The sequence below is a fragment of the Hylaeus anthracinus genome, unplaced genomic scaffold, assembly GCF_026225885.1.
Source record: "Hylaeus anthracinus isolate JK02 unplaced genomic scaffold, UHH_iyHylAnth1.0_haploid 11997, whole genome shotgun sequence".
Lineage (NCBI taxonomy): Eukaryota > Metazoa > Arthropoda > Insecta > Hymenoptera > Colletidae > Hylaeus > Hylaeus anthracinus.
This window is the reverse complement of record NW_026534344.1, coordinates 7,777,589-7,799,511: the sequence shown is the minus strand read 5'-3', so window position 1 is coordinate 7,799,511 and position 21,923 is coordinate 7,777,589. Positions and strand designations below refer to the sequence as shown.

Below are 21,923 nucleotides of genomic sequence, written 5' to 3'. Positions count from 1 at the left end.
GAATTCAAGGAAGGACGTAAACAAGTCGAAAATGTGAAACATGATCGCCGTCCTCGAAGCAGCATTACGGAGGAGAACATTCGCACGATTCGAATCCTTCTTGAAAGCGATCGACGTCTGACACTTTCTGAAATTACAGCGCAGGTTGAAATAAGTTATGGGAGCTGTGAGCTTTTAAGGGAGGTAAAGGTTGCTTATCGTTCCAAAAAACGTGACCAATCGATTCGAGACGTCATTCTCCTCCACGGCAACGTTCGGCCCCATACTGCAGCTCTAACTTGCAAAACATTAGAGGAAACGAGATGGACTCCACTTGACCATCCTCACTACAGCCCTTACCTATCGTCCTGCGATTTCCATCTCTTTGGGCCACTTACTTAGAAGCACTAGGGGGACAACGGTTCCTAGACGATTCGGCGGTGGAGGCCTTTGTACTCAATTGGCTCCTAACGCAACATTCTTCGTTTACGTTACGATACTGGGATTAAAAACGTTCCAATCCGCTGGGAAAAATGCATTTCCAAAGCAGGAGATTATGTTGAAAAGTGATACGTGCTTGGATATTTTATTACACTGAATCAAAATATTTAAAAAATAAAGTCTCGTTTATATTTGATCCGCTCTTGTACAAGGGAAGCGTATGTTGTATCCATAGATCATAGAAATATGGAAACTAATTTCATGAACTGATGTTTCTTTTTTTTAAATAGAGTCTATCGCACTGTGAGCTGATCACCGATGAAGGCATCCGGCAGTTGGCTCTCTCGCCGTGTGCGGCGGAACATCTGGCGGTGCTGGAACTGGACAACTGCCCCCTTATCACAGATGCCAGCCTCGATCACCTTCTACAGGCCTGCCACAATCTCGAACGCATCGAGCTGTACGACTGTCAACTGATCACCAGAGCTGGCATACGTAGACTCAGAGTACTGTCTCCTTAGTTCCTAATTATTAACGGAAGCCTGAACGTTTGGACTAGCGTGGACCCCTAGATGCGCCTGTTTTGCTTCTCACCGTAATTTCTCCGATTCTATTAGTCACAACTTGCTATAATTAAGCTCACTATTTTTGTTATTCTTTAAGCTTTAATTTAAGCATAGTTGCACGAGGAAATGTTAACTTTGACGCCCGTGGTGGCTTTGGAAAGATACCGAAAAAAGGGTATCAAAATCATTGTTTTTTTTACACATAGGATACCTTTTCTGAAAAACCACTTGTCAGATCGTCATTTTTATTTTTTGAATTTGTTTATCAATGTTTAAAATACAACTTGGTGGAGTTTCAAATTGAAAATCTGATTAGTTTAATTACAGTTGTAAACAAACGAAAGTACTAAAAATTGGCCTTGTTTGTCATGGGCATATGATTGTTCATATTTTTTTTCAACTTTAGGCAAGAAAATAAAACGACTGAAATGTGCTCAAATATTGTATTAATCTATATGCAAAATTTGAAAAGCCTATTTTAAATGGGTTTTCAGAAAAGGTACATTTTGTGCAAAAAACAGTGATTTTTGTATCCATTTTCGATAGTTTTACGAAGCCACGATGAGCGTAAAAGTTAACATTTATTTGGTGCAACTAAGCTTAAATTAAAGCTTAAAGAATAGCAAAAATAATGAGCTTAATTTTGTTGAGTTGTGACTAATAGAATCGGAGAAATCACGGTGAGAAGCAAAACAGGCGCATCTAGGGGTCCACGCTAGTCCAAATGTTCAGGCTTCCCTTAACGTTTTTTTGCGGTGGAGTATACGATCGATTTAACTGACGGCAGAACCGTTACTCCTAATATGTTTTTTTTTGGTGGAAGAAATTTTTGAAAGGCATCTCCGACCTTTTGGAAAAGGCTGGCAATTGCGTGAGATTCCCTCCATCGCCTATAGGAGAGACCCGCACAAAGTGGGTACCTTAACTTTAAACAGTAAAACAAAGCACGTATTGATAAAAAATAAGAGTTTCAATTTTTCTTCCGCATTTATTATCTATTTAACACATTAAGGACCGCTCACGAGTTTTCTCGTGTTTTCTACACGCAGTCTCTAGATGTGCGGTCCTTAATGTGTTAACTTTTCAAAACGCAAAAAAAGAAATTACATTTATTAACATAAACTAGAAATAATAATTAACAGTAAAAACACTACACGAACCGGTTTTACCTGGAAGGTGGCTTAAAGCAGGTAGGCCAATCGGACAGAGTGAGTACACAGTCATAATAGAACATTTTACAGCTTAAATTAATAATTGATAGTAGTGTGTAAACAACAATTTGACTCAAGTATTGGAAACCCAATATTTGAACTTTACAAGTGTTGCATAAAAATTGCCTTTCATATCTATTTGTTGACCATCACAAGATAAATATCAATGATTCGATTTACTTAAAATATATGAATTAGTGTAGACTTAATTTCTGCTTATATCGGATACAGAGATTTTTTGGGGACTTGATAATGAAGCACTTGGGCGTCTGACTTCGCGAACAGCGTTGACGTGGGGTTACTCGTTCACCCTGTAGACCGGCTTAAACTTGGGGGTTGGTTTTCCAAAAAAACAAAGTTTTTCGGCGTCTTCCAAAAAAGTATTCTTATAAAAAAGTAATCTTATAAAAAAAAGTTAAAAGACTACAATTTCACACAAAAGTTTTTTTGTAAATTGATCGGTGTACGAATACATTCTACACCCACTGTATATATGTATGTGTATTTAATTTGCCTTCGGTATATTTCCCAGTATTACCATATTCTTTTCACAAGTTCCTATGACGACCATTTTCGCCTGGAAGACTGTGTTATATCACCTCAAAAGTTCCCATGCCTCGAGCTCCAGTTTTGCTCCTTCTACTTGTTCGGTATAAGCGTTCCACAACGTTGGGGATGTTTGACTGCTCTGTCCTGTGGTGCTTTCCACGAAGCTCCCTTCAGTATTTTCTCGCAAATCGTCGCGTCTCAAATTAATAATAAAAACTAAATCAAAAAGAATTAACGATGCATCCTTTAATTTGTTTCAGACACATTTGCCCAACATCAAGGTCCACGCGTACTTCGCACCCGTAACACCCCCGCCGAGTGCGGGCGCGTCTCGGCAACGATACTGCCGGTGCTGCGTCGTTCTGTGATTCCGCATTCAAGTGACTCTGATGTAAATCGTCCGACGTACCACGCTAACGGTGGACATTGTTTTGGTGATCGCTGTGTTGCGGCGATTGTGGGACCTTCTTCTCTTCTCTGGTTCGCCAGGCCGAGACTCCGGCTGGCCGCCTGCGTCGTCAACAGTAAGAGAACGAGCCTCGTCGTGAATAATCACGAAATCCTTCGTGAAATCTGTTCGAGCTACACACTCAACGAGTACAGTACATCACAGTCATTCACACGGTACAGATACACGCGCGCATACATACAAACACGTACACACATATACACAGACACAGCCGCTACTGCAATCAACTACTATTATCGCTGCTACTCTACCACTAGCCCGGTACCTATATACGCCGCTGTTGAACACTGTTTCGCGGTCGTTTATCGTTTCTACTCGGAAAGACTCACACGTTGTTTATCGATAGCGCGCGTAATCGCTGTCGTAATTGTTCGCCTCGCTACGTGCGTCGAAACGAAGTTTCGCGAAGGAAAGAAATTCCAGGCACTCGCTCTGGGGATCGCTTACTCTTCTCGGTCACTCGTTATATACCGACACACCGCGACTAAAACATGCATAGCCGAGTGTCGTGCACGCGTCTCATAAACGCTCCGCTCCTAAAACGGGCCGACGTCTATCGGACCAGCCCGTATTTCTCGCGGTTGGATGTTCCACCCGATGCGTAAACAAATGAATAATGGAAAAACGACAACCATATGTATATATATATACACACACACACACACATATATTTTTTTAGTCAATGCATCCTCTCTTCTGCTATAGACGCTACTATCGAAGAGAAACGCAGCGATCCGTTCCGAACGACGATGGGCGTCGCGTAATCACGTCCAACGTCAGACTTTTCGAACACCGGGGAATGTTGATCCCATTCGAACGTCTTTCGCGTTAACGTAGCCACTCGGTTTCCAATCGATAGACTGCTTTATGCATTCATGACATTTAATCTTATGGAAAATATATGCCAAATGTCGTCTCCGGAATATATGCACTTATACTAAATGAAACATTCATAGTACTGTTACTTTCTGAAATAGAGTCCTTTTTTAAATAGACTTCCTTGTAACACAGTTCATACGTTACGGGTTCTATGAAATCACGTTATAGGAAATCGTGTTATACGAGAATTTTCCTCGTATAAGCAAATAATTTAACACGTGACCGTGACAAAGAACAAAATAAACAAAAATTGGTAGCGATTTAGATAACAAAATAAATTGGAAAAACGTGAAATTTACGCATCCAAATATACAACACACTATAAATCATCGCAATATCTGTAGCGCGCGATAAAGACTCGTGTTATAATCGAGGTTAACGTACATTCTATATTCATTTTGCAGGTGTTTTTCATGTTAACATGTCATAAATGCATAAAATCCGCAGTCTACCAATCGATGATTCACATGAGCGTATGTATGTGTGCGTGGGTGCGTGTGTGCGTTTGTTTCTGTAGCAGTTTCTCAACGAACACTGCCTGTTATAATGTTATTAATATAAAGAAACAGAAAATGCAAAAAAATATAGACGCAGAGGACACGAGAGCGTCGTAGGAATCGCAGACTTTTTTGAATCTCGTCGTGAAACCGTAGATACCGTCGTTCGTTAGAATACATTGTACACCGTATCTCCAGAAAGAAGGGGAACAAGATCGTTTGCTGGCCGCGTTCTGTTCAAGATCACACGTGCGATGGTAAGCGCCACCTGATGGGTTTCTTTCCTTTCGCGAAAGCACGCGAATCGCGAACAACATACTTAACCAAAATAGAAGCGAAGACTTCTCAAAAGAGAGATACGAGAGGACAGGTACGCTATTCGAAGCGTACATCGCCCTCGAAAACTCGCGTTTAGTTGCTGCTGGCGTTTAGGCGGTGGCACGTTTCAGATGATGCATTTTACGGTGATTCGCGGACAGGCACAAACCAGCGTTGGGTAAAATTTAATCCACGATTACGTTTACCGCGTAATCGGGAATTGTGATCGATTGTTAATACTTTGAGTGCTGAGGAGGAAATACATTTTTCCTATCGTGAACTCTGTCAATTGAATGTACAATGTGTAACTACGTTATAATTGTAATTCTTTTAAGCCAAATTAAATCACACGAAATACTTATTTTTAAACATTCATTATTTTATTAATCATATTAAAATGTAATATAAATTTTAACTTGAAAATATATTGACGAATTTAAATATTTTAACGTAATAAATATAACTGAAAGTATGGAAAAGTTTATATTTATATTTTAAACAACATAATTGTGTCTCGAGCATGCGGGAGATCAAAAAGGTTAACAAACGTATGTATGCGTCCATAGCCCACACTGATAGCTTTCATTGGACGCATATTTGCGACCACAGCACTCGAAGGGTTAACGAATGATCAGGCACGATTTGCTTTGCAATATTACAAAGTACTGATTTATAATTGCAGATTGCAAATGTAGTTTACGATTACCGATTGATCCGTCAATCACGAGTGATTATCACGAAAGTAATCACGAAGTAATCGCTGCCCAACTCCGATACGGACACCGGTCTGCCTGCGAATCGAGCCCCCTCTTCCCACAAAAAAAAAACGATACCGTATTTTTCCCCGACGACCCGGACATCTACATACTCTTCTGTTTACTTTGTATCTCCGTTTGTTTCTTTTCCTGTTTTTCTTTCTTCTTTTCTCTTCTTTTCTTTTTTTTAACTTGTCATGGACTAGGAGAGCACAGACTGACAAAACGAATCAAAGCGTTAATGCGTTGAACCGATTCACTTCGGCCCAGCGACCGACTTGCTGGCCTCTCTTTTACTTTTTAAGCCTAGGTTACGTAATGGTGACGGTTACGAGAACCGTGGAAGCGTCCGGAAACGCGGATCGCCGGACCTTTGGATGCTCGTTCGCGTCACTCCGCGATTAGGTGGCTACGCGTCGACGAGGCGACGTGGAAATTCCTTCGTTCCTGCCTCCTTTCCACTTCGTCGTGGTTATACGCGATGCACAAAAGAAAAGCGTGGTGGAAAGAAAATCGGTTCGCGAGACAAGGCGTGTCTCCTTCCCGCCGGAAAAATCGTCTAATCACCTTGACGCGAAGATCGTTCGGGAAACGTAATAGGTAATATTGATTTCTAAGAATAACTATATCGAGAGACAGGAAATATTGACTACTCTAGGTCACTTCCCCCGCTATCGTTGGCAGCTGAGACGAGTACCTCTGAAAGGTACACGCGGTTCAATTATTTTGTCCATACTAAAGTAATTATTATTATTATTATCGTTACTATTAAACAATGTACATGTATTGTATACATGAAAACAGAGGCAGCTTATCAACTTAACCTCGAATTTATTATACAAATATAAAGAAACACGAACAGACAAGGTCGGACAACCACTCAAATTCGCGATCAGAAGCCGAGCTTATTAATTTGTATGTTTCTTCAGTTTGAAGAATCCATCGATTCGTATACCTTGATCATCTCGGTAAACTTCTAAGAGCATTTTACATGCCGGATACATAAATTGAACGCCAACGGATCATTTACAGTCTCCGCAATTGAAATTTAGCGCGCACTAGTTTATGTGTCTATCAAAGACACGTCCGAACGTTCCGAATGAACAGTTTCGATGAAACAAGTACTTACAAATGAATATAAGAATCATTTTTGTTTCCGCTGTTCCTTCGTGTTTTCCTTAACACATTGTACGCCGACCTTCGCTGTCGCGGAATTTCCAGTCTATCGTTCTAAATGTATACAGGTTTTATGCGTTGGTATGTATGTAACTGTTGTCGTTTGTTTGTTTTTTTCTGCATTTGTTCTACTCCTTAAAGAAACAAGATACAAACGGACAAAATTTGTATATTTTATTTCATCTGCTTTTAAACATCTAAAGCTAGTGCCGGTACTCAGTCTTTCAGCGGTTGATATTTACTCGGTGTACAATGTGTTCAGAAAATGATAAAATTTAACGCAATGCTTATTTAACTAGATGTATTGTAATCATTTTAGAACGGCGATATACATAATAAGGGCTGATTTTTTGTCGTAGAGAAAATCCTTGGAAGAATCACTGATGTTTTGGGATAAAGCCGGGGATAGCGTGGGATTCTGTGCACTGCCTAACCACTAAAATCTTTATCGTGTCCCTGGAAACGTCAATGATACGTTGTTCAGTGTTTTCCCTCGCACACCTGCGCCAATCCAGTGGTTTAACCCTTTGCGCTCGGGTGGCGCCTGTAGGGCGACATATGTAATTTAAGAGCGATTTTGTGAACGTACAATTTGAAATTCACATACATCAGAATACAACTGATTATTAATTGAAATAATAATACATTGAGGCATGAGCGTTCGTAGATGTTTTTCTTCGAAGTAGAGTTTTTGGTTTCACAGAAATTTATTATAAAAATGGACTGGATTTGATTCTATAGAAAAATGCCTCGAGCGCAAAGGGTTAACAACCATTTCCGTTCTATAGCTCTCCTTCATCTTGACGACGGGACGAGAACTCTCGGGCTGTGTGCAATGATGTTTTCGTGAAGTATACCGTAGCATTCGTTTGAAATTTACTTCTCCAATTTACTAAGAACATCTGAATGTAGTAAACGCGAAAGAGGCACGGAAAGGTCAAGTTTACGTTTTAAGAGAGTTGATAAATTACGCTGATCGTGTTGGTCCAAGTGGCTGAATTGGCTGAAAATGCAGTTCGTGATGACAAGAAAACCAGAATCATTCCGAGGCATCAGAACTTGCCATCCGTAATGACGAGAAATTGAACAAATTGCTTGCTGGCGTAAGCGTTGCTCAAGGTGGTATATTACCGAACCTACAAGCCGTTTTGTTGCCGAAGAAAACCGAAAAGAAAGCTTAACACATTAATACAAATAGCAAGCACCACCAAACGATCGTCTACGGCCTATTGTGAGTGTAAAGCAGCGGAGAAACGGGCATTCTCCTAACACTGTTGCGGTTATCGGTCGTTAGGACAATGATGGAGGACAAACAATCTCAAATGGACTCGAGCTACGGGTTTGATGTAACAAGCAGAGCGTATATTGGGTTCGGTACCTTGTTGTTGTCTTATGCATTAGTAACATTGAATCCGAGAGCAACACTCCTTGCAATTGCACATGACTAGAGTTTTACGGGGGCTCCAAGTACTTGCCTCAATGAAATATGATAATAGAGAGGGCTAGTTTCTCCTTTCTCGTTTTTGGCCGGTTCTTGACGGTTAGAATAAGAATAAGATCCTACCAATGGTAACCGGTACAAATAAGTAATCAGTTATTTAACTCCCGTTCGTCGTTTTACGAACCCATCACCTTCTGGTAGGGTCTAGTGCGGGTCTCGGGCACAGGTAGAGGCCCTTAGAATAGGAGGCAAAGTGTATATAAATCGACTTTCCCAAACCGGCGCTAGTTATCCAACTCGGCCCATAATTGTTGAGGTTTATTGAAGAAAGAAAATAAGAACCTGCGCAGTTATTTAGCTTTTGTTGAAAATAATATAAAGAAAATATATTCTGTTTTGTAATTAATTTGATACACTGAAATTACACTCGATGTCTGCAATTATTATGCACGATGTTTTTTTTTATATGAAATAGGTTCTCAAACCACGTTTTACAGTTTTTACTCTTAACCAAAAAATATACGTTCGTTCGCTCTACCATTCATACAAGATGTGAACCGGATACATTCACACTCGCACAGATTCTTTTGTTTCGGTGTTGTCACCTTTGCTAAAAAAAAGCAACACCAACCTCTGAAATTATTTCTCCAACAATAATACGTCGTTTCCTCTCTATGGCTTCTTCCGGAGCATACAGTGGGCGTAGAATGTATTCGTACACCGATCAATTTCTCAAAAAGTTTTGTGTGAAATTTTAGTTTATTAACTTCTGTAAGGGATGTAGGTTCGCAGGAAAGGAATTTGGAAACAGGTTCTAAGGGAAAAAAGAAATGGTTTATTTGTTAACCAGTTGTACATATTGCTTTCCTGGGAGAGGAATAGGAAATACAGGTTTGTTCGGAAAACAAAGCTTTCGGCTCAATTTTACAATAACAGAAAAGTATATCGCGTCGAGGCGTCCGGGTGACTCTACCGTCCATTCCCTGGAAGGCGACCGGCGGTAAATCCAGCCGTTCTCTCCTGATTCTCGAATAATCAGAAAACGATCCCCACCCTCAATGTTCAACAGAAGAAACGAGACAAATATATCGGCAAACTTCAGATTTATTCGAAGCCTAGGGTTTGTCCATCACTGTCAGAAAGTACCCAGAAGCGCCAGTGGCTATCAAATCCAGAGTCCAAACATTTCATCCACAACCTCATCCTTGCTTAAACCTCGCCTACTCGGGTCGTGGCTGGGGGTGGCTTTCACCGAGAAGAATAATAATCCTATTAACCTCGGTTTTATGGAAACTCGCTGCCAGCCTCATCTTCAAGATCTTGCCAACAAGATTTTGCAAAGGAAGATGGTTCTCTCTCACTCCTTTTCGATGACAAGTACCAATATGTCATCTGCATAACGTATGATGCTCAATAGCTTGCAGAACTGTATCGTATCCGTGCGTCATCATTACACCAAATAAGCGTTTCAGTTTGCACATGAATGCTATACAAACGCCTTGGAAATACTCCTCTCAATGGAGATCGTCGCTTTATCCACCTCTGCTACACTTCGAAACGGATATCTATCACGCGAGTTATGTCAGGGTTTTCGATACGAAACGACACAGCCGATGGTCCACTCTAATGGCTTTAACCGTATAGGCAAGCAAACGTTTATCGTCGTCTTTAATGCTTACATATCATCTTCAGCAATTTTATTCACTTCTTCGACTTCAAAGTACGCAATTCCATGGCTGGCGCAAGGTTCGGGTTTATGAGGCCCTCCGGTTCACGAAAATTATCCAATTAAAAGGCACCGATTGTGATTAACTTTTTACAGAACGATGATACCATTGCAACAGATGCAAGACATTTTTTTATAGTAACGACGATTCAGTTTGCAGGAATGACAAAAATCATCAAAGTGTTATTATTTAATATTCATCTTATCAAAAATATATAATATGTAACAGCATTTAGGACACCGCAAAAGGTCACGCCGGCCCTACGCAATTAAATCAGTGTACACGCTTACTGCGATTAGCGATCCTCTTTCCGTCTTTGGGTTAAGTGTACTGAATATCCATGGCTGGGCGATTCTTGATACCTTGAAAAATATTGTAAGTGCCTTACCGTCACGATCCAGACTATCTTTATTCTAGCCATCGAGTACGATATCGTCAGAATTCAATGCAGGTTGTCCGCGTGGCACCCACGAGCAAAAGGGTTTGGAAATGTTAAAGTGTCGTAAATCCGGCCAGCGGCATGTATTATTATGTCATTATTTATCCAGGTATTTTATTGGACAACAGGAACATATTTCTGATGGTTATTCGAAAAAGTTTACAGATTATTCACATAGCCAACAGACCTTGGCAACTTGAACAACGTGTCCATGTGAGATAGACGTTCTGAATCTCGATGAAACAAACGAATGGTGTCTATGTCACTCAAAACTGTTTGACTTTCGGGGTATACCTGCGTATACCTTTCCTTTTGGTCAGAGAGAGCATCCGATAAAGCTTACTGAAAAGGAATGTCCCACAACCGTGGTATTGCCTTCCATGCGTTAAACTAAACCGTTAACAGCGGATAATTCTTGATCTAATTGTAAGCCAACACCTTTTGTCGACATTGCGAGCGGGACACTGCAAAATGTGTCACATTATTTTAATACTAAAATTAACAAGCCAATCGATTCACCCAGATGACACCAGACCCGATACATTTTGAACTTCTTTTTACAATTATTTTTTTGTTGCAAGTCTTTAAATATAACTATCGAATGAACGTTAGGTATACTTTTATAGTAATTTTAAGGTGTAGGAGAACGATGTGTGTCGTGGAATTTATACACAAGGACGCACTCTCGCGTTCAGTCTTCGCAAAATTGGCTAAAAGTAAGCAACCTCCCTGCGTGTGTATACATATAAATAGTAAAGGGCACTCAAACGCTTCACCATCTGTCGTTATGAGCCTGCTTCCAAAAATCAAGAATTGAAAAACAATGTGGAACAATTCTTGATCAAGGAAAGTATATTTAAACATGTAACACACCAAATTTTGACGGTCATTTGGGGGTCTACTAAGTTATTTACTAAATTTGTTGGAGCAAAATTAGCAAAACTTGTTCTGGATCTATTGTTTTAACACTTTATTTACCGGGAGCCTATTTATAGGCTTTTTAATTGCAGTATTTAGTTATTCGAATTTATTTACTGTGTCGATGGTTGTCTACTTACAATGTTCAGTGCTTGGTAACAGTATGAAGGAATTATTGTCAGGCTAGATTGGCATATGCTACTGCAAACAATTCTTTTTTTAATTAAAGTCTGCTTCTAAATAGTCCGGTAGATAAAGTGTTAATATTTAACTCACGTATTGTATGCCCTGGTAGCGTTTAAAAAGCTCAGGAACATGTGCACTATAATGCATATGATTAACATAAATAAGATGTGGCCAAACGGTGGGGATAGTGACCTTGAGAATAACATTTCTTGACTCGTCTAGAACAATAGCAAACGTATTCTGCATACACTTAGCAGACACCATGTATATACAGTAATATACGATATGTATGTCTAACATAAGCGAAGAAAAAGAATTCTTGTGAAGTTCACTGAGAAAGTTTTATGTAATCTAGAACATTCAATGGCTTCACAAATTCCGACACTTATCGTTTAACTCAGGTGTTATTTATTTATCCATATAATAACTGAACGAGTACTTTTTCAGAAAATAAAATAAAATTCATACAATGGAACGATGTTTATCATACAGTGGTCCACGGACCTCTGAAGGTCTGCTAACTTTCAGAAAAAGTAACAGAGCAAATTACTTAACGAAATAAAAGAATCGTTTTCTTAATAATCTATTAATTACAAACTGAAAACTCACTAATTTCATAGCTTGAAACAGCTCAAATTTGTTCTATAGTTTTATGAACATTTCTTTGTACTTATATCGTATTCGTCACAATTCATTCTGTTTCAATTAAAAGTACGAAAAAATAGCAACCTGTCGTGGATTTTTCGTTTGCAATAAGTTTTATTTGAAAACAAAGTAATAAGAATCATCTAGCATTATTCGACGCAGACAAAATAAATTATTCATAGTATTGAATAATTATTTTTACTTTTATTGTTCGATATAGCTTTTGCTGACACATTGTACGCCGGATTCATACGTTCTACTGGATTTATCGTCTAGCATGACTGTCGGGTCTCCGAAGTATTTTATTGCGGGATTGTACTTATACCAAGATTTAGCGACTGAATGATTGAAGATCTGCAAGAAGTAAGAATCACATCCACTCTCCTGATTGCCATCTGCTAATTATGGCTGAGCATTGCTCACACCAGTCAAACTGCTTCTTGATGCACTCACCAAGGGTGTGACCATCATCTAAAGCACCTTGCTTATGTAAGAGTAAATTACATTAAACATTATACGAATACGGAATAATAACAGAAAAGGAACTCAAATACAGATTTATGCAAGAAAGATGGGTTTAGCGTAAAATGCTTGCAACGCGCTCAGGGCAACTGCTCTGCTAAGAATGCCCTTCGGCCAGGAAAAGTCCCAGCTTCTCCCGAAAAAGTCAAAGGCCAGGTTTTCGTGCTTATTTGGTGTTCACTTATTAATCATAGACAACGTCTCCTCTTTACTTAACACTTATCTTTTAATTGCTTGCCTCTTTTTGCGTGGCAGTAACTGGATGGCATGACAGATCTTTTTCAACGAACATTCGTGTGCCCCGGGCCTACATCCAATCTTTTTTTAATGGAAAAAATACCAAGATTTAGGTACCTCTTTAGATACCTCTTTAATACCAAGATTTAGGTTCAGTACCACTTCTTAAAAATTTTTTCTTTCAAATAACATTAAGTCATACAATAATTACGATTTAAAATAAATTCTGAAATTAATTCCACCTAGAATGCTTGTTCGTCCCACTGCGGTGGGCCTGTGGGGCATTGTCAGGCACATTAAAAACGACATTTCCTATCGTGAAAGAACGTAAGATATCATCACGAAAACAATTTTCCTGAGCGGCCGCGACATCTACGCTAATTCCGAGTTGCGCATAAAAGAGCGTGTAACGTCCTACTACTACTACTACTACATAAGTAGTATCTTCCACAATCCTTCGCTCACCTAGCTGGTGCAAATTGAATGCCTTGCTAACACCTACTAAGTGTTGGTATTGACAAAGCCGATTGACAGCATGGGTAAAAAGGTCATAAGCTCGCACATATCCGAGGTGATGCTGAACGACAGGGGCCAATCTCGGTGTGAAGCGTGTCCATATCCGCCGAGTATGAAAAATCTAGCACATAGTAATCGACAAAGACTTTGCGTTGTTGGAAGTTAATAGCCTCGTTTATGAACTGAGAATCCTTCTTTTCTTCTTATTGAAGTACGGGCTTGTCCCAAACCTCCATCTACACCCGTCTTCCGATATTTGACGAGTGCTCGCCATCTGCGAATACAAAGTCCATGTCCCCATTGCGACAATCCATTTGTTTGTTGTGTTCTTTGGTCGTATAGTATAACTTTTCTGGGCTCTGTTAACCCTTTATAGTATGTGTATATTAATAGCTATGTCAACCCTTTACAGTACGAGAATTTTATGTGACACGAGCAACCACAAACTTCGAAGCAATTTCGTGATATTATTGAAAATTGAGAATGTTCCTTTTTCCATGATGTTACACCTATCCTTCGATTTACACCGATGCATCCCAGAATACCGTGTGAATCGAGAAAGAAAAACAGAATGCGTACAATTTTGGCAGTTATATAATTAAATTGAAAACAAAAACATCAGCCCATGAAATAACAAATATATAAAGCTACATTTTATAATTTTAATTTTTGGTTCGATACATATGACTTTTCTTCACTTGTTTTTTTATTGTAAAGATTAAATTTTATCAAATGATAAGAATGCTAAAAGTTATCAAAATGATCATTAATCATTAAATATAAAATTTGTAAGATTTCCGATTGGAAAAAAACAACGATATACAGTTTTCCGCTGCTAAATATTTACTGCCCTAATTAATATGAATGCATTTTGTTTACAAAAAAAAGGGGAGACTCCCTTTTTAGATTTAATCTCAGTGTTAATAAACAAACGGTACTAACAATAACTGAACAAATATGTGTGCGACATGTATTCTTGTTTTTAACAGTTTATATTTTTCGAAATCTGTCAATTTGAAAATCGTGTAAGAAATGAACCATATAAATCGGGTATTAGATATACGTGCTTATAGTTGAACTTTTATTCGGTTATGTTGTTTATTCGACTTGCACTACTACAAAGGAAACTAAACTGAAATGCAACGAGTTAAAATTATTTTCTGCATACATTTTTCGCATAACTGAAACGTCGATTGCAAGTAGAAAGATTTCATTAATGTTTTACAACTAATCAAAACATTTGAAATCTGTATTGTGACTGTCAGGAGCTTCTATCTTCGAATAATATTCAAGAACGAATAACGGTTGATACTAATTGACAATTCCGGATGTATCTCGTGTCTTTTAGATAAGATACTCCAAAATTTTAGCGTTCTAGCTATCCTCTTTAGGGTTCAAATGACAGAGGTTAATATCAGTGTACTTTTCTAATCTCTAGTTTGTTTCGGTTTTGCAAAATCCGTTTTGAACCAAAGTGTTTCGTACACGTTCTGATTTTTCGTCAAGGTATCTTTCGTCGCTGGCGTTTATATCTCTATTGATTAAGGAACTGATTATCGAGTTTTCCTAAGCAGGTGTGAAGAAACAGGCATCTGTCTGTTTAGCAGGCTTTTCTCTATACTTTATATCTGAGAGATCTGTCAGATTTATTAATAATCGACAATTTATGTCACTTTAAATTCTATTGCTGGTTTCTATTCCAAATTATGAAAATCTTTTTATTTTGTACACTACACACGAGGTACGTTTAAAAAATTCATAGCCACGCCCCTATAACTCCGCTTCTAGCAGACCTACGATACGACCGACCGCTCGTTGTGTTCAGTAGAACTTTTCGAGTTTGTATACGAAGTCTTGTTTCCTTCAGTTCGATAGTGCTCGCGTTGTGTTGATTTAAAATGGAATTGCCGTTGAAATGTGCGTCCGATTCATGTGAGCATCGTGCCACGATTTGTTTCCTCGCTGCTGGAAATTGCACGGATAAAAACATCCACGATCGTTTGAAAAATGTGTAGCATGCTTCCTCGAACCGTTAGAGCTTAGGCCAAGAAAAAATTCAAATGGAAGGTGTCCCAGAACCCACCGTACTCTCCGGACTTTGCGCCATTTAATTTGAAAGAAAACGGTATAAGTGACAATTACGTAGAAGAGTAGAGAATTTTCTTACGAATTTTTTAATCTATTTTTGAATTTTGTTACTTCACTTGGAGCAGAGTTATAGGAGCGTGGCTAGGACTTTTGAAAGGTCCCTCGTATTTACAACATTGATATTTCAAAATATATTTTGTAATTTTTATCTTCGCTTTAACGATACAAATTTGCGATGTCCAGCTTCAGAATTTTATTATTTTCATCACTATTATTAGAAATGTAAAACATCTGCCGGTCGTGATGTGTTAAGATATGAGGTTTTTTTTTAGAGATCAACATTTATTTAGAGATCAATTAAGCTTGTTTAAGTCGAGGTAAAGAAACTTTAACTTTTCCAGATCATTGGAAATAAATCAAATAATGAAGCACGTAAATAAAACTAATAGGGATACAAGCTACCGTTTGATCCCCATCTGGATCACGCTTTTTCAACCAACTTTCAATTGATAAAACCAGTGAACTATAACACGATGGTTAGTGGTTAAAGATCCATGACATGAGTATATTTATATAATAAAATTGAATAAATACCTAAATTATACGACGCATACAAATATATCAGTGTGTCATTTGACTCCTGAAGAAGCTAGCCCAGTGTTGGCGAAACGTCAGAGGATCTTGTTCACTATACCAGGAAGCCAATTAGTATTAATCATGAAGAACCTAGTCATGAAAGTCTCCAATTAGAGAAAATAATGTTTTTACGAAGAATAAAACGTTGAACGTTCTTCGCGTCTTGAACAGAGGCTCGAAAATGTCGTCTAGAGTGATTTTAACGAGCATTCGAAGAGTTTGTCCACCGTGTTCGGGGAACGCGAACAAGGGGTTCATACGACACGATCAACGAGCCACTGTTTTTCGATTCCACGCACGGCGCAGAAAGGTTTTAACAATTTTTAAAGAGTTAGAAGCGTAGCATTTTTAAAACGTTCTAAACGCGGTGTTCGCTTGGTATCGACAGCGTTTCCTTGTCGATCCACTTGCGCATGTATATTTCATTGAATTAATCATTCTGTTAAGTTGAGACAGAGGAAATCTGTAAACCGTTAATCTGTAAATCTGTTATAGAATCGGACGAAAAATGACGATGGAATTTGAATGTCCATGGCTATTGTAGAAACTTTAGATTGATCCATACGATACGTCGCTTCGGAAATTGAACATGACAATTATTTAAAAGAAAAGTGTCTATGCGATTTGTAGACACTTGTAACAATATACCACTTTCAGCTGCATTGTCTATGATTTTGTGTATTCATAATTTTCAGAGACATGTCTGTATACTTATATGTTTAAAAACCAACGTTCCAAGGTTCTTAACAGATTCATAATGTATACAAGGCGTCCCAGAATTAGTGTAAGTACCAGAAATGGGAAGTAGCTGAGACAATTTTAAACAACAATTTTTGCAAAGGAAATTGTGGTTCAGAATCGTCTCAGCTACCTTCCATTTCCGGTTCTTACATAATTCTGATACACCCTGTATGTTCAATTAAAAGCAAAATTCAAACGACCAGCCATCTTATTTCTGTTAGCGGAACAGACAGTTTTAAGTCATAAATTGAGGACAATTTTAAACAATAATATGATATTATGGTGATTTTTATTTTTAAGATTAATATGTACATTAGCGTTAGCAAGCAAATAAACGTTTTCGACATTTAAAGTTTGGGTCCTCTTCAAATTTTACAAAGGTTACTTGAAATAGCAATCAATTTCTGAGTAAAGAAAAAATAGAAAACCATTGGTAACGTATTTAAAATGTGAATGTGAATTAGGGATGATTGAAGACCGCTTTGTATATTTATACCTATTCGTGACTATTGTAGTAAAGTTCTAAGTACTATAAACTATTCATTTCTAAAATTATTCTTACTAAGTAATTCATAGTATCTAAATACAATTTTAACAGGATGTAAAAGAAAATATTTTCGAATACAGTATCCTATCTTCATTTATTATGGAAACATGTTATGAAATCTTCCCAGGTTTAATTGTAATTTATTAAAATTATATGAATTTGAATTACAACTGAATAATAATTCGTAATATCTATAATTTTAAATAAATAATTTAATCCATGAATCTACAGGGAAATACTTTACAATCTCTCATTCTCCTTTCCTGTGAAAGTATGTTAATAATTATTTTCTTATTCTTACTTCATAAAAGGACTCATTTATAGATGACCCAAACCATAAAAGTCTGAAACTGCTGCTGAAACTGTTGTTGAAAATTAACGATGAAATATTGCGATAGTGGAATGTTTAGTCTTCAACAGGAGAAGCGACGTTTCGTGTGTATTAACCTGTGTGTACTCAGCCCATCGATAATCGATTATCAAAGATCATCAGCCACCTCGTCGATGAATTCTTTAACCTCTTAGCTGCGAAGCACGCCATGTGGTGCGATTGTAAAATTATGAAGTGTTACTGAACGCACTGTATCATGTGTACATTATTTGCGACATTTATTTGTAGAAAGTACCAAATGAAAATCATTTGATATATGTAATTAAATTTACAACTATACGATACTTTGATATTTATAGCGATGTTTACAATTATATAAACGTACATAATTCTTGTGAGATTGTAATCGGCGTAGTCGAACCAAACTATGAATGAAACAATATTTTCGTACTAAATTCCTCTCATGTTATTACTCATGCTCCGTATTGTACCTAGTTTATAACAATTCATATATCATAATCATATACATTATACTTATATAATTTCGCGTAATAAGCTTCGTTCATGTAATTGTAATTTATTTTCGATTATGACAAAATATTTGTCTACCTCCTAATTAATATGCTGACTGCTAGACTAATACCGATGAAGATTTCCACGAGACTAAAATGTTGTTTGGCGATAATCGGAAACCACATAATCCAACATTTGTCGTAGTACTTAATTTTGTACTATTATCAAATTCACGAATTCAAAACAGATTTATTTTCGTTAACACATCTGCCTCAGCATTAATTATTTAAGTGCGGAACAGTGTAGATGACGTAGCGATCAACGTATCGAAAAACATGCGAGGAAAAAGAATTATTATACGTAGTTATAGTTTAATAACTAATAATTTAGACTGCGGATTTGTATGCATTTACAGGAAATTTGAATGTGCAAGCAATTACGAAATGAACGCAGTATGCACCAATATAAACAAATATTGAAAAGATTAATTCATATTGTAATATTTGCAAAGTAAAATAAATTCCCATTTAGGTTCAATTTTTGTAAGCACATTTGCCAAAATTTTATCTTGCACACAGATCCGTAGTCTCCTAATAATTCATAAATCATTGAAACAAATTAAGTCATTAGCAAGTTTCATTCACATTTTGGTTATATAAATGTGATAATAATATGTATGTAAAGGGTATATTTCCAGCACCCAAACGATGCAGATAAGGGGTCGATGATCGATTATCGACGACCAACGAGATCAGTGAATCGGCGTAATCGATTTAACGGCGATTTGTATGTCACATATGTGTGACTGAAAACAGAGATGGGCAAAATCGTATTCGAATAATAGCAATTTATTTGTTACGTTTATTCGATCCTACGAATCTGTATTTTGTTCGTTGTGAAGTGTTTCGTGATACAATTCAAAAAAGCGTATTCGAATAATAGATAACGAATAAAATCAATGTATAGGAAGGTATAGCAATGTATTCGTTACGTTTATTCGATTCTACAAATCTGTATTTTGTTCGTTGTGAAGTGTTTCATGATACAATTCAAATTCAATTTCTTTGTCAATGAGTAATGGCTGAAAAATGATGTAACTTTTATTCGTTATTCGAAGTTTGTATACAGGCAAGAATTTTGCCCATTTCTGATCAAAAAATTCCGTCAGATCTTGTCGAGAATCCCGTTGGCCGGGCGCAAAGTAAAAATCGTGACCGATTAATGTTCAAACCAACGCGTGCACGCAGTAGTGCAACCAGACAGAACCAATCCTCCTATCAATGAAAGAATTAATAATTTATATTAACACACTCTCAGCTGACACTGCAGTGCAGTTACAAATGCATTGTAAACAAAGCATTGTTTACGATATGTGTTGAATGAAACATGATGTGCAACATGATGGTTTAAAAGTTTGAATAGAGTTTAATTATAAACATCTAAAACAAGAAACAAATGAACGTGATTAGTTTATGTATTAGTAATTTTGTTTTTAAAAAAGTACAAGGAGTTGTGTATTAACGCGTTGTGCGTTTCTCTATTTATTTCAAACGCATACGCGTATTACATCACTCGAATTTCATTCTATCTAAAAAAAAAGCATGCATACATTAGCATTACAACATTAATAATTTTCGATCGATATCCACACTCAGCAATGTACTCTTCATATTCCAATACAATTTTTAAGATCTTTATAATTTATATTGTTTTCTGCTTTCTAGCCAATCGTTTCATTCGTTTCGTTCTGAAAAACCAAAATACAATTATCAACCATAAATAGAAAACCATCACCTTCGTAGCACTACTCGTGACTATGTTGAATCGTATTACATCTCGAAAAAGAAATCGTGAATATTTGTAATAAACTATCGTTTCAAAATTAAAAACATTTATGTATAATCCTAATCGATCACTTTCTGCCTTGCAGTTCTGGAATTGTGATAAAATTCAAATGTAATATCGTACACGAGAATTAGAGAAACTCTAGAGCATCATTTTGCTGATATTCTATTTATTAGTGAAAATTCATGCAACAAATTTCTATAACGCATTCCAGGTCCACTTAATGTTTCATAATGACCACGTAATGTTGTATACAGAACGATTATGTAGGAAGTCGTAGATAAGTATGAAAGTCTAAAGGAAAATGTAGATAGATAGAGAAGATTATTGCAAACTGCAAGGACGTGGTGGCGGTACACTATCTAACGAAAGCCCAAACTATTCCGTCGTACTGCAAAACTATTAAATGAAATCTACAGTTGGAATAGCACGAACTATTTTCTTGTTCATCGTCTCTTCCTTTGAACTTTTACAGACGGTCGACGTACAGAAACTGGTCACATTGAGAGGCCAAATATTAAGTGTTTCCCGGGTTACATTTTTTTTATGTACAAGTGTTTATGTAAAGTAGTTTTTAACTTTGAGAATAGGTTCGTCTTAAAGTACATTTGGTATTTTTTACAATTTATTTCGAAACTATATATTTCTCTAATCCATAGGAATAACTAAAAAATGTTTGCATTATTTAAATTACTTGAATATGATTTAAAAATTGGAATGAGTTAAGCTGCATAAAAAGTGGTAAAGATACTGCTAAAAAACTTTAATATGAACACAGCGTAATTTTACTATGTCGGCTGACATTGTGGTAATATTTATCGAAAATAAACAAATATTAATGGAGATTTTATTTATAAATGCAGATTTAAGAAAATGTTGCCCTCTCGCTGCACTTTGAAACGTCTGGTTGCGTGACTGTGTCCACACATGGATGATTTTGCGAAAGAAACGGAGAAATCGTTGATAACAATGAAAACCGTCACGAGAGGAAATGATCGTTCGTCGATAGCAGGTGTTTCGTAGCGAACCAAAGGCGATGTTCGCGACGTCGAAGGACGAAACCGTGAAGCAACTGAGAAAAAGGGGGTCTAAAGTAGCGAAAGCGAAAGGGAATAACGAAGCTTTGAAGACGAGTGATCGAGCAAGTGTTTGGCTGTGCAGTAGAATAGGAAAGATACAGAAAAAGTGCGCTAGAGAGAAAGATCGTGAATTTAGTGAGAATATATGAACGAGCGATAAGGTGTGAAAGAGACAAAGATTCAGATGTTACTCGAAGCCAGCGAAAGTGCGTACACACATAGGCATACAAGCGTATTCGAATTGTATGCGTTTCGCAGCATATGTGTCACTGATCGCGACACACACACACGTACACATTTTTTATTCTTCGTTTCGAAAACATCTGGCTGCTTTATTTTTATTTCTGGTAAGCAAAAACGAAGACAAAAATGAAACGAGAGAAAATTCATATTCGATTCGATGGTGATTTACTCGTCGATCGAGAGTCGAAAAACATGAAATCCCTTTTAGTGCCGACACAAGAAGTTGACCATGAACGAGAAAAGTAGAGAGCTAACCTAATATAGTTTGATAAGGTTTGAAAGAAAAGTGATAAAAATTTAATTATAAATAATGATTACAAAAATTTCAGAAATAAAGAACAGATTGATGACCGTAATATGTCAATATTTGTTGAAAAATTCATTAACGATGTTCACTTGATATTATACAGGAAATTCGAACCGTTGGAC

General features: G+C 37.2%; 1 protein-coding gene across 2 annotated transcripts in view; it reads left to right on the top strand.

Moving 5' to 3' along the window:
• Window positions 1-8,365, top strand: part of LOC128889473 (F-box/LRR-repeat protein 20) — a 42,959-nt gene extending 34,594 nt beyond the window's left edge. For both annotated transcript variants that reach the window (XM_054147139.1, XM_054147138.1), the window contains 2 exons: window positions 711-926; window positions 3,007-8,365. In XM_054147139.1, the coding sequence (XP_054003114.1) occupies window positions 711-926; window positions 3,007-3,114 (324 nt within the window). In that variant the 3' untranslated portion in view covers window positions 3,115-8,365. The remainder of the gene's footprint in view (window positions 1-710; window positions 927-3,006) is intronic.
• Window positions 8,366-21,923: the final 13,558 nt, after the last annotated feature.